Below are 14,073 nucleotides of genomic sequence, written 5' to 3'. Positions count from 1 at the left end.
TACTATTAGTGATTCAACCCCCCTGGTGCTCACAGTCTCTTCACAGAGATGGGTCTGGGTTTGAGAGGGCTTGGGTAGCTGGTCCCTAGTGAGCATTTCACTGTGTTAGTTTGATGGTGCAATATTTTCACATCATTGCGTTGATCTTGAGCACAACCTCATACTTCATACTGTAGCCTACCATTTTTCACTCCTGGAAGCGCATGCCTTTTCGTATTGGAAGTCGCTCTGGATAAGAGTTTCTGTTAAATGACAAAAATGTCAATATAAATATGTTATCAACTCTCCAGAATACATACAGATCCTTTGGTGGACCACTCACTCTCGCTCTACAAGAATGCCTCCATTTCAGGGTTGAACACCTTAGAGAGGTGCTCTGGTGGTTACATGCCTTATCTCACCTCCTTTGTATTGGATTTGAAGGCCTCAGGCCCTCGCTGTCTCTATTTAATTTGTTGTCTTGAAAATGACCAAGTCTGTCTTTATTGGATTGTCAAGGCTGCTCCGTTCCCTCCGGCACCACTTATTCTCTCAGGATTTTTCGTGTTTCTTTTGGTTTGTGCTTTGTGTTTTCTCTGCTGCTGTTTTCTTCACCCGCCTTGGCAACATAGTCCAGCACTAATACATTTATCCCTCTCTGTGTTTTCTCCCTCTCTTCTACAGAAACTTATCGAAGAATCCTCTGACCACATTATCATGGCAACTCTTCCAGAATCTTCAACTCCTCGAGCTGTGAGTTTTTGTAAACTTTTTATCAAATCAAAATCAAAATCAAATCAAATTTATTTATATGCTTACATCAGCTGATATATCAAAGTGCAGTACAGAAACCCAGCCTAAAACCCCAAACAGCAAGCAATGCAGGTGTAGGAGCACAGTGGCTAGGAAAAACTCCCTAGAAAGGCCAGAACCTGGGAAGAAACCTAGAGAGGAACCAGGCTATGAGGGGTGGCCAGTCCTCTTCTGGCTGTGCCGGGTGGAGATTATAACAGAACATGGCCAATATGTTCAAATGTTCATAAATGACCAATATGGTCAAATAATAATAATCACAGTAGTTGTCGAGGGTGCAACAAGTCAGCACCTCAGGAGTAAATGTCAGTTGGCTTTTCATAGCCAATCATTGAGAGTATCTCTACCGCTCCTGCTGTCTCTAGAGAGTTGAAAACAGCAGGTCTGGGACAGGCAGCACGTTCAGTGAACAGGTCAGGGTTAAAATAGCCGCAGGCAGAACAGTTGAAACTGGAGCAGCAGCACGGCCAGGTGGACTGGGGACAGCAAGGAGTCATCATGCCAGGTAGTCCTGAGGCATGGTCCTAGGGCTCAGGTCCTCCGAGAGAGAAAAATAAAAAAATAAAGAGAGAAAGAGAGAATTAGAGAGAGCATACTTAAATTCACACAGGACACCGGATAAGACAGGATAAATACTCCAGATATAACAGACTGACCCTAGCCCCCCGACACATAAATTACTGCAGCATAAATACTGGAGGCTGAGACAGGAGGGTCAGGAGACACTGTGGCCCCATCCGATGATACCCCCGGACAGGGCCAAACAAGAAGGATATAACCCCACCCACTTTGCCAAAGCGCAGCCCGCACACCACTAGAGGGATACCTTCAACCACCAACTTACCATCCTGAGACAAGGCCGAGTACAGCCCACAAAGATCTCCGCCACGGCACAACCCAAGGGGGGTGGGGACCCAGACAGGAAGCCAGTGACTCAGCCCCTGACTAAGCCAGTGACTCAGCCCCTGTAATAGGGTTAGAGGCAGAGAATCCCAGTGGAGAGAGGGAAACCGGCTAGGCAGAGACAGCAAGGGCGGTTCGTTGCTCCAGGGCCTTTCTGTCTTTTCTATCCCTGGCAAAGAGAATCAGGAGATGTCTCATTTTTAGTACTAATGCATCAACATGCACACACACACACACACACACACACACACACACACACACACACACACACACACACACACACACACACACACACACACACACACACACACACACACGGTATCTGCAGTTGGTAACATATACAATATAACTGAAAGAGATGTAGAATGCTCAAGAACTACCTTCACACTCCTGGGCTATACTACAATCTTATGACCTACTGAAGAGATGAGTCTTCAGTAAAGACTTAAAGGTGGAGACCGAGTCTCTGCATCTCTCACATGGGTAGGCAGACCATTCCATAAAAATGGAACTCTATAGGAGAAAGCCCTGCCTCCAGCTGTTTGCTTAGAAATTCTAGGGACAATTAGGAGGCCTGCATCTTGTGACCTTAGTGGCGTACGTGTAGGTATGTACGGCAAGATAGGTAGGAACAAGCACATGTAATGCTTTGTAGGTTAGCAGTAAAACCTGGAAATCAGCCCTTGCCTTAACAGGAAGCCAGTATAGGGAAGCTAGTACTGGAGTAATATGATCACATTTTTGGTTCCAGTCAGGATTCTAGCAGCCGAATTTAGCACTACCTGAAGTTTATTTAGTGCTTTATCCGGGTATCCGGAAAGTAGAGCATTGTAGTCGTCTAACCTAGAAGTAACAAAAGCATGGATTCATTTTCTGCATCATTTTTGGACAGAAAGTTTCTGATTTTTGCAATGTTAAGTAGATGGAAAAAAGCTGTCCTTGAAACAGTCTTGATATGTTCGTCAAAAGAGAGATCAGGGTCCAGAGTAACGCCGAGGTCCTTCACAGTTTTATTTAAGATGACTGTACAACCATCAAGATTAATTGTCAGATTCAACAGAAGATCTATTTGTTTCTTGGGACCTAGAACAAGCATCTCTGTTTTTCTGAGTTTAAAAGTAGAAAGTTTGCAGCCATCCACTTCCTTATGTCTGAAACACAGGCTTCTAGCGAGGGCAATTTTGGGGCATCATCATGTTTAATTGAAATGTATAGCTGTGTGTCATCCGCATAGCAGTGAAAGTTAACATTATGTTTTCGAATGATATCCCCAAGAGGTAAAATATATAGTGAAAACAATAGTGGAAAACAATAGTGGTCGTAAGACAGAACCTTGAGGAACACCGAAATTTACAGTTGATTTGTCAGAGGACAAACCATTCACAGAGACAAATTGATATCTTTCCGAGAGATAAGATCTAAACCAGGCCAGAAATTGTCCATGTAGACCAATTTGGGTTTGTTTGTCTTCAGCTCTTTCTAAAATTTTAGAGAGGAATGGAAGATTCTATATAGGCCGATAGTTTTTTATATTTTCTGGGTCAAGTTTTGGTTTCTTCAAGATAGGCTTTTTTACTGCCACTTTTAGTGAGTTTGGTACACATCCTGTGGATAGAGAGCCATTTATTATGTTCAACATAGGAGGGCCAAGCACAGGAAGCAGCTCTTTCAGTAGTTTAGTTGAAATAGGGTCCAGTATGCAGCTTGAAGGTTTGGAGGCCATGAATATTTTCATCATTGTGTCAAGAGATATAGTAATAAAACACTTGAGTGTCTCCCTTGATCCTAGATCCTGGCAGAGTTGTGCAGACTCAGGACAACTGAGCTTTGGAGGAATGCGCAGATTTAAAGAGGAGTCTGTATTTTCCATGTGAATATTAAAGTCACCAAAAATGTGAATATTATCTGCTATGACTACAAGGTCCGATAGGAATTCAGGGAACTCAGTGAGGAACGCTGTATATGGCCCAGGAGGCCTGTAAACAGTAGCTATAAAAAGTGATTGAGTAGGCTGCATAGATTTCATGACTAGAAGCTCAAAAGACAAAAACGTTTTTTTTGGTTTTTGTAAATTGAAATTCACTATCGTAAATGTTAGCAACACCTCCGACTTTGCGGGATGCACGGGTGATATGGTCACTAGTGTAACCAGGAGGTGAGGCCTCATTTAACACAGTAAATTCATCAGGCTTAAGCCATGTTTCAGTCAGGCCAATCACATCAAGATTATGATCAGTGATTAGTTCATTGACTGCCTTTGAATTAAGGGATCTATTTTGAGATGTGAGGTATCACGATCTCTTTCAATAACGGCAGGAATTGAGGAGGTCTTTATTCTAGTAAGATTGCTAAGGCGAACACCGCCATGTTTAGTTTTGCCCAACCTAGGTCGAGGCACAGACACGGTCTCAATGGGGATAGCTGAGCTGACTACACTGACTGTGCTAGTGGCAGACTCCACTAAGCTGGCAGGCTGGCTAACAGCCTGCTGCCTGGCTTGCACCCTATTTCATTGTGGAGCTAGAGGAGTTAGAGCCCTGTCTTTGTTCGTAGATAAGATGAGAGCACCCCTCCAGCTAGGATGGAGTCCGTCACTCCTCAACAGGCCAGGCTTGGTCCTGTTTGTGGGTGAGTCCCAGAAAGAGGGCCAATTATTTACAAATTCTATCTTTTGGGAGGGGCAGAAAACAGTTTCAACCAGCGATTAAGTTGTGAGACTCTGCTATAGAGCTCATCACTCCCCCTAACTGGGAAGGGGCCAGAGACAATTACTCGATGCCGACACATCTTTCTAGCTGATTTACACGCTGAAGCTATTGCACTTGGTGACCTCTGACTGTTTCATCCTAACATCGTTGGTGCCGACGTGGATAACAATATCTCTATACTCTCTACACTCGCCAGTTTTAGCTTTAGCCAGCATCATCTTCAGATTAGCCTTCACGTCGGTAGCCCTGCCCCCTGGTAAACAGTGTATGATCGCTGGATGATTCGTTTTAAGTCTAATACTGCGGGTAATGGAGTCGCCAATGACTAGGGTTTTCAATTTGTCAGAGCTAATGGTGGGAGCCTTCGGCGTCTCAGACCCCGTAACGGGAGGAATTGAGACCAGAGAAGGCTCGGCCTCAGACTCCGACTCGCTGCTTAATGGGGAGAACCGGTTGAAAGTTTCTGTCGGCTGAATGAGCAACACCGGTTGAGCATTCCTACAGCATTTCCCTCCAGAAGCCACGAGAAAGTTGTTTGGCTGTGGGGACCGTGCCAGGGGATTTATACTACTATCTGTACTTACTGGTGGCACAGACTGTGTTTCATCCTTTCCTACACTGAAATTAACCTTGCCTAACGATTGCGTCTGAAGCGGGGCTTGCAGCACAGCTATCCTCGCCGTAAGGCGATCGTTCTCCTGTATATTATGAGTACATCGACTGCAATTAGAAGGCATCATGTTAATGTTACTACTTAGTTTCGGCTGGTGGAAGTCCTGATGAACCATGTCGTTAAAACGTCCGGAGTGAAAAAGTTGAATGAAAAAAAGTTGAGTGAGGGAAAAACTCTAAATAATAATTAAAAAGTAAAAACCGTAAAATTGTCAGGTAGCAAAGTAAGGTCGGCAACAAAATGCACAGCAGCACGTAAACAAGTCTGCAAGTTGTTATCTTATTTGATCAACTTGTGCACCCAGAAAAACCTTTCATAGAGCCTGTTATATCCTAAGTGTGCAACCCATTTACCACAACCTTCATGGTTTCCGAATGGATTCCCAGCTTCTTCCATTCAAAGCCAAACAACAATTAACTTGGAGAAAATCATTGAAACAGACAAAGAACACAATACTTTATTCCCTGCGTCATAACCGTTGATTTAATGGATGTGACATGAGTGTGTTAAATGGAGCTGTCCAGGCCGGGTGATTCTCTGGTCCACAGTCCAGGTGTTTCTCTGGTCCTTTAGTGTCTTGTTTGTCCACGAATATACAGGTGTCGGATCTTAATTTGAACGCTCTTTTGTTGTTGAGAATTCTCCTGCATCACCAGAAATGCAGATGAGCTTTGTGATTTACATTAATTCACTGAAAACCCACACTAACACACGGCTACATTAACAGCATTGCACTTTATATGTAGCCTACTTTTGGCCAGCTAATAGCCTAACCACCAATTAAGCAACATCATAGACTAAACTTTCAAATCCTGCTGCTGCAGCTGCAGGATTATTTTGCTGTGACAATATAGGTCACATTAAAATCCTACACCTGTATGAGCAATCAGTGTTTATGGCCTGAATCTGCTACTTGTTTGGACCTGTTAGGTCCTCCCTTTCGGTAGAATACACAAATTGAAGCCTTGCGTTGATATATGGCCATCGTAGAGTTATTACACTTGCATCCCCTCCATCCTCTCCAGTCCAGGAATCAGAGTGAGTGCTTTCCCTAAATAGCAGAGAGCCTCAGCCAGGGCCTGACGCAGAGCAAAGAGCAGGGAGCAGGCTAGGCTTTATCATCGCTCAGCTCAGCCCAGGGAGGGGGAACAAATGAAGAGCAGCTGTAAGGTTGTGATATAAATGTGGTATTTTAAGCTATGGAAACAGGGCAGCTCCTCTGAGGAGGCCTATCTTATTTTCATGGTTGCCTGTCCTTTAGAGGCAGAAGGAGGAGGAGGATGGTGTACATGGAGCACTACTAAAAGCAACCAAATACATAGAATACTTGAATAATGCCAGAGTAAGAATATCATGGGCAGCAGAGTAGCTGATGATAGGAGTTAGAATGTACAGCTGATTTTTAATGGAATATCTCCATAGTCATACAGAAGCCCATTATCAGCAACCATCTCTCCTGTGTTCCAATGGCACGTTGTGTTAGCTAATCCAAGTTCATCATTTTAAAAGGCTAATTATACATTTGAAAACCCTTTTGCAATTATGTTACAGCTGAAAACTGTCGTCCTGATTAAAGAAGCAATAAAACTGTCCTTCTTTAGACTAGTTGAGTATCAGCATTTGTTGGTTCGATTACAGGCTCAAAATTGCCAGAAACAAAGAACTTTCGTCTGAAACTGAAACTCTAGTTTGAGAAACGGACACCGCACAAGTCCTCAACTGGCAGCTTCATTAAATAGTACCCGTAAAACAACGTCAACAGTGAAGAGGCAACTCTAGGATACTGGCCTTCTAGGAAGAGTTGCAAACAAAAAGCCATATCTCTGACTGGCCAATAAAAATAACATTTTAAGATGGGCAAAAGAATACACACACTGGACAGAGGAACTCTGCCTAGAAGGCCAGCATCCTGGAGTCACCTCTTCACTGTTGACGTTAAGACTGGAGTTTTGCTGGTACTATTTAATGAAGATGCCAGTTGAGGACTTGTGAGGCGTTTCTCAAACTAGACACCCTAATGTACTTGTCCTCTTGCTTAGTTGTGCACCGGGGCCTCCCACTCCTCTTTCTATTCTGGTTAGAGACAGTTTGCGCTGTTCTGTGAAGGGAGTAGTACACAGCGTTGTACGATATCTTCAGTTTCTTGGCAATTTCTGGCATGGAATAACCTTCATTACTCAGAACAACAATAGACTGATGAGTTTCAGGCCATTTTGAGCCTGTAATCGAACCCACAAATGCTTATTCTCCAGATTCTCAACTAGTTTAAAGAAGGCCAGTTTTATTGTTTATTTAAACAGAAGTACAGTTTTCAGCTGTGCTAACATAATTGCAATGATCAATTAGCCTTTTAAAATTATAAACTTGGATTAGCTAACACAACATGCCATTGGAACACAGGAGTGATGGTTGCTGATAATGGGCCTCTGTACGTCTATGAAGATATTCCATTAAAAATCTGCCGTTTCCATCTACAATAGTCATTTACAACATTAACAATGTCTACACTGTATTTCTGATCAATTTGATGTTATTGGACAAAAATTTGCTTTTCTTTCAAAAACAAGGACATTTCTAAGTGACCCCAAACATTAGTGTAGCTGTATGATGAGAGGGTATACTGACAACATGGAAAAGGTTGGGTGAAGTAGAGACAAATAAGTGTTGTTTTGAAGACACAGATAAAGTATAGACTCTACAGATGGTAATTTTGTTGTGTGAACTTAAATGACCGTTCCTTTTGATACCATTGTTATTTCTAGCCATATTTGGACTGCTTGTGTCTTCTGAAGAGTACAGCCTGTTAGAAGAATAAGAAAACCTTTCATTCGGCTTATACACTCTTACAAAAAAAGTTTATATCTAGAATCTAAAAGGGGACAGCCGAAGAACCATTTTCAAACCCTTTTTTTTTCTCCAAGAGTGTAGTATTTAATCTCTAATTACTAAAACTGTTCAACAAAGGCTCAGTGATAAGCGCCCGACATCACAGCTTGAGCAAAGAGAAGAATCTGACGGAAAGAAGATGAAACTGGTTAGAAATTAGTGCCATTTCCTTCTGACCAATTGGGAACAAAGACATTGATTAATTTCTTATTTTCTGTGGTGTAGAGCCTAACAAACGACTAATAAAATTTAATTCAATGGTTATCCATTTTTTTCATAAATGATTTACTCTCCAGTCCTCTGTGGAATGTCGGCACAATGACAAACATAGCAAACACAGCAGAGCCGAGGCATGTGGATAGGCTTCTCAGACTGCGTCCTAAATGGGACCCTATTCCCTCATAGTCCAATACTTTTGACCAGAACCCAGTGGGTCCTGGTCAAAAGTGGTGCACAATATAGGGTATAGGGTGCAATTTCAGATGCACCCTGCATCTGACTTTAAAGCTGAGATCCACATTAAGGGAAAGAAGGTTGAGTCTGTCTTTAAAGCTGAGATACTTTTTACATTCAGCATCACTCCGTCAAGGGAAATATAGTATTATTTCTAACAAAGACATGACATATATTTCAGGATGTTCTGTATCCCTGGAAATAATCAGAATTCATGTAAACATTATAGTTGTGAAAACCCAGTTTGTCCAAAAAGAAGTGGTCTCTTAGCACAGCTTCTCCTGGGTATGGGGTAAATTGAGCCGGCCAACAAATGTCTGTACTGAATTAAATAGTACTACTACTTTTTTAAAACCATGTCTTTATTTCCCCAAAACAATTAAACACATTCAGAGTCCCTTTTTTTGTCTTTTAATATTTGAAGCATCTTTTAACACAGGCTTAACACCTAACAAACGCGTTGTACTTTTCAAAACACTTTTAACATAGGCCAGGCCCTGTTGTTACCTCATATCCCAGCGATAAGGCCCTGCTTAACTTGCCATTGGCTCAACTTACCCCAAGCCAAACATTTTCACTATTAGCCCACACAGCTACAAGAATGCACTTTCTGCAATGATGCGCAATGATGTCAGATGGAGAAAAAAAAGCTGTGTTTTTTTTTTTTAAAGTCATGTCTGTTGTTTTAATATGGCAAACGGACATGGCATTTTCACTGCTATAGATTCCAACTTTAATGGCATGTGCTAGCACGCTGGTCATCATGGTCCCATGCACTCTCTAGGGACCACATCTGTTGATTAAAACTAGACAGGCAGAGGGATGGCTTTTCTTTCCAGATCAGAGTGCATCAGAGTTATGCCCGTCAGTCTGAAATGCTGCTGTTGTGGAGGTGTTTCAACTGAAGCACAAAGGCACTGCACAATCAGACCCCTATTTCTCACTGGATATAAGGACAAGTGCTTTTTAAAACATTTTTAAACGTCAGTAAGGGGCCTCAGGATAGGGCATGGGTTGCAGGATACATCAAATCAACTTTTATTTGTACATTGTACATTTTAAATTTGGCACATACATGTTCTGGGAGATATTAAAATTCATGTAAGATGCAGTAATGTATAGTAATCATGACACAGAAGGCATACAATTGCTTAATAATTTCAAAGGCAAAACTGACCTGAATTGTTTTGCCATTTTAAATGAGTTGTTGTTGCGGGCCTCAGACACATTGTGTTACATGCATGAAGCCTCGGGGCTAGCGCTGCTGAACCTTGTCGTTTCACTGACTATTTCTGTATGCATGGTTTCCTCTCTAACTGCTTGGAATAAACAAAGCAACAGTAAACAGAGTGATACTGAACGCACAAAGCAATAAAGTGTGAGACAACAGCAACAGCAGCTCCGTGTGAGAGTCTTAACCACCAGCAGCCATGCCACTCTGTGCTACTGCTTGTGTTCTGTGGTAATTGCTGTCAGCTTGTTTTGGTGCTTGACAGGAAAAAAACAACACAGGGTTACTAGGGTGAAAAGGGAATGTGTGTGTGTGTGTGTGTGTATGTATGTGTGTGTGTGTCTCCCTGTTCCCCAGTCTTGCAAGTGTAATCACAGAATGGTAAATGAGCTGTGTGAATGAGGTAGCCTCATCAGGAGTCTTGGTGCTGGCTGGATGCATACCTGCCAATCTCACTGCTCCCTCCCCTCACCAAGCCCAACCTAGCAAATGAGCTGCTTTACTGAGCTGAGACACACACACACACACACACACAAGCGTGCCACATGTAGACACACACACACACATGCAAACACGAGTACTCATGATAGATAGAGAGAGAGAGCAGGTAATAAGGAGTAGCACTGGCAAGGGAGACGGTGCTAAAGGATGACGGTGCTAAAGGATGACGGTGCTAAAGGATGACGGTGCTAAAGGATGACGGTGCTAAAGGATGACGGTGCTAAAGGATGACGGTGCTAAAGGATGACGGTGCTAAAGGATGATGGTGCTAAACGTTTTGGGATGACTATCTTTATCGTATGAATAAAAAACATTAGAACAGTAGTATAAAAACAGCAGAACAGTAGAACAGTAGTATAAAAACAGTAGAACAGTAGTATAAAAACAGAACTGAAGTATAAAAACAGTAGAACAGTAGTATAAAAACAGAACAGAAGTATAAAAACAGTAGAACAGTAGTATAAAAGCAGTAGAACAGTAGTATAAAAACAGTAGAACAGCACTATAAAAACATTAGAACAGTAGTACTAGAACAGTAGAACAGTAGCATAAAAACAGAACAGAAGTATAAAAACAGTAGAACAGTAGTATAAAAACAGTAGAACAGTAGTATAAAAACAGTAGAACAGTAGCATAAAAACAGAACAGAAGTATAAAAACAGTAGAACAGTAGTATAAAAGCAGTAGAACAGTAGTATAAAAACAGTAGAACAGTAGTATAAAAACAGTAGAACAGTAGTATAAAAACAGTAGAACAAAAAGAGTAGAACAGTAGTATAAAAACAGTAGAACAGTAGAACAAAAACAGTAGAACAGTAGTATAAACAAAGTAGAACAGTAGTACTAGAACAGTAGAACAGCACTATAAAGACAGAACAGTAGTATAAAAACAGTAGAACAGTAGTACTAGAACAGTAGAACAGCACTATAAAAACATTAGAACAGTAGTACTAGAACAGTAGAACAGTAGCATAAAAACAGAACAGAAGTATAAAAACAGTAGAACAGTAGTATAAAAACAGTAGAACAGTAGTATAAAAACAGTAGAACAGTAGCATAAAAACAGAACAGAAGTATAAAAACAGTAGAACAGTAGTATAAAAACAGTAGAACAGTAGTATAAAAACAAGAGCAGTAGAACAGTAGTATAAAAACAGTAGAACAGTAGTATAAAAACAGTAGAACAGTAGTATAAAAAGAGTAGAACAGTAGTATAAAAACAGTAGAACAGTAGAACAAAAACAGTAGAACAGTAGTATAAACAAAGTAGAACAGTAGAACAAAAACAGTAGAACAGTAGTATAAAAACAGAACAGTAGTATAAAAACAGTAGAACAGTAGTACTAGAACAGTAGAACAGCACTATAAAAACATTAGAACAGTAGTACTAGAACAGTAGAACAGTAGCATAAAAACAGAACAGAAGTATAAAAACAGTAGAACAGTAGTATAAAAACAGTAGAACAGTAGTATAAAAACAGTAGAACAGTAGCATAAAAACAGAACAGAAGTATAAAAACAGTAGAACAGTAGTATAAAAGCAGTAGAACAGTAGTATAAAAACAGTAGAACAGTAGTATAAAAACAGTAGAACAGTAGTATAAAAACAGTAGAACAGTAGTACTAGAACAGTAGAACAGCACTATAAAAACATTAGAACAGAAGTATAAAAACAGTAGAACAGTAGTATAAAAGCAGTAGAACAGTAGTATAAAAACAGTAGAACAGTAGTATAAAAACAGTAGAACAGTAGTATAAAAACAGTAGAACAGTAGTACTAGAACAGTAGAACAGTAGTATAAAACAGTAGAACAGTAGTATAAAAACAGTAGAACAGTAGAACAGTAGTATAAAAAGAGTAGAACAGTAGTATAAAAACAGTAGAACAGTAGTATAAACAAAGTAGAACAGTAGAACAAAAACAGTAGAACAGTAGTATAAACAACAGTATAACAGTAGTACAAAAACAGTATTATAGATCAGGAGTGTCAAACATATCGCTCAGATCCAGCCCGTGAGGGGGACATTCCAGCCTTTGGGTGGTTTGTGTTTTTTTTTTTAAACTAAAATGATAATGGACCAACATTTATACAGTTTCTTGACTGTGTATAGCTCACTAATAAACACTGAACTGAAAGCTAGACAGTCAGAAAACATAGAAAATTCTAAAAAGGATGCATAGAGGACTATTTTTAGCTATTTTTGACAGTGAGGAAACATAGCCAAGTTTCAGTGCAGCCCTCCGGATCCGTTGAAGACCAAATGCGGCCGCAGGGATCAAAATGAGTTTGACACCCCTGCTATTCATGATGTTGTATATGATATTATACAGTATTTATGTTACCACTACGGTACCATTGGGGCTTGGTGACACTCAACGGACATTGAACATCAAGCCCACAGGACAAGTGTTTTTTTCTCTCCATTGCTTGCCTTGTGACAGATAGGGAAAACCCGTTGTTGTATATTCCTTTTATCATGGATCCTTGTGGGTTGGATGAAAGCCTAATTAGCGAACATTGACTCCTGGATCAATGTTAAAAAATAAAAGTAGAACTCCAAAGTCCAAAATGTTATTCCCTGCTAGCTTTGCTCATTTCCGTAAATGTCAGGTTTGTAGAGGGTACACATATTTTTGGAGTGCAGACAAATTTCACTTGGACCTTATTGGCAATCAAAACCTTCCCCAGTTGGTATCACTTCATTAAGGCAAAGAGCCATCCAAAGGCAAGCCAAAAACACTTCTTGCTAGATTGAGGGAATCATATTTTTCTAGCCTTCATCAGAATTTGACCATAAATTAACCCTCAGATACACTACTTTAACACTGTATGATGTATCCCATATTGTGGAAGTAGTGTTTTATTTAAAGTATTTCTGGATAACTTATTATTTATATGCTTTCTCATAACCTCTATGACCTGCACCAACAAATATTTGACCCATTAATATTATACTCATGTCTCATTTAATGCCTATTTGCTAGATTCCTACATGAGAAAATGTATATTTGAATCATACATGGGTTAGTTATGTGGATAGGGTTCTACCTGAAATCAAAAATAGTTATATCTGGAACTAAAACAGGTTATCCTATGGGGACAGCCGAAGAACCCTTTTAGGTTCTAGATAGCACCTTTTTTTTCTACGAGTAAGGGCTTATTTCTCTGCTTCTGATGGTTTCTCATTGAGTGCCTATCTGTTCTGCTGCTGGGGGTCGAAGACAGACCTGATGAGATAGATGGCTCACAATGGACTGGCACTCTTTTCTGGGGCTTTATAGCACGTCAAGAAAAGATAATCTGACCTTATTTTAGTCTGTGTCCTTTAGCCAAGGGAGCCGGGGGTAAAGACGCTGCTTTGACGGCACAGCCACTCACAATGCCTGTAAATGGTATCAGGGTAGGGGGTTTGCTAAATGGCAAATCTGCAGTAGCTGCATCAAAGATGATACGATACAAGATTATTTGCAGCAGAAGCACAAAGGCACATTCAGCAGCTTCAACAAACATTTTCTCTGTGGCCACAAAGCCGCTGTGCCAGGGGCCAGGAGCATCATCAATCCTCTTTCTACTGGTGACCTTTCTTTAATCCTGCATGGCCTCTATAGAAAGGCCTTTATGAACAGCTAGGATGTGTCTGCGTCAGTCAGTGTGAAGAGATGATCTATTTTTGAACGAGCTGGGACACATACAGTACATGAGTGATATGATTAAGAACACATCAGATCAGGCATGTCACAAAACAACAGAATCATGTCAGTTTCCCAGCCTTCATGCCTTATCATCCCATGACAGAACAACATTTTCTCACCAAACTAAGGGAAAGTAATCTTGGAACATGATGATGGCATAATTTGCCTACATTCCAGCTTGCCTTTAGTCTCCAACGGACAACCACCAGGATCAGGCTTAGCTGTACTTTTG

General features: G+C 40.7%; 1 protein-coding gene across 4 annotated transcripts in view; it reads left to right on the top strand.

Annotated features, from left to right (window-relative positions):
• ntrk3a (neurotrophic tyrosine kinase, receptor, type 3a) overlaps positions 1-14,073 on the top strand; it is a 265,004-nt gene that overhangs the window by 105,381 nt on the left and 145,550 nt on the right. For all 4 annotated transcript variants that reach the window (XM_042301457.1, XM_042301456.1, XM_042301455.1 and 1 more), the window contains exon 4: positions 664-732. In XM_042301457.1, coding sequence (XP_042157391.1) covers positions 664-732 — 69 coding nt within the window. The remainder of the gene's footprint in view (positions 1-663; positions 733-14,073) is intronic.

Source organism: Oncorhynchus tshawytscha, linkage group LG19 (genome assembly GCF_018296145.1).
Source record: "Oncorhynchus tshawytscha isolate Ot180627B linkage group LG19, Otsh_v2.0, whole genome shotgun sequence".
Lineage (NCBI taxonomy): Eukaryota > Metazoa > Chordata > Actinopteri > Salmoniformes > Salmonidae > Oncorhynchus > Oncorhynchus tshawytscha.
This window is presented reverse-complemented; position numbering and strand designations above follow the sequence as displayed.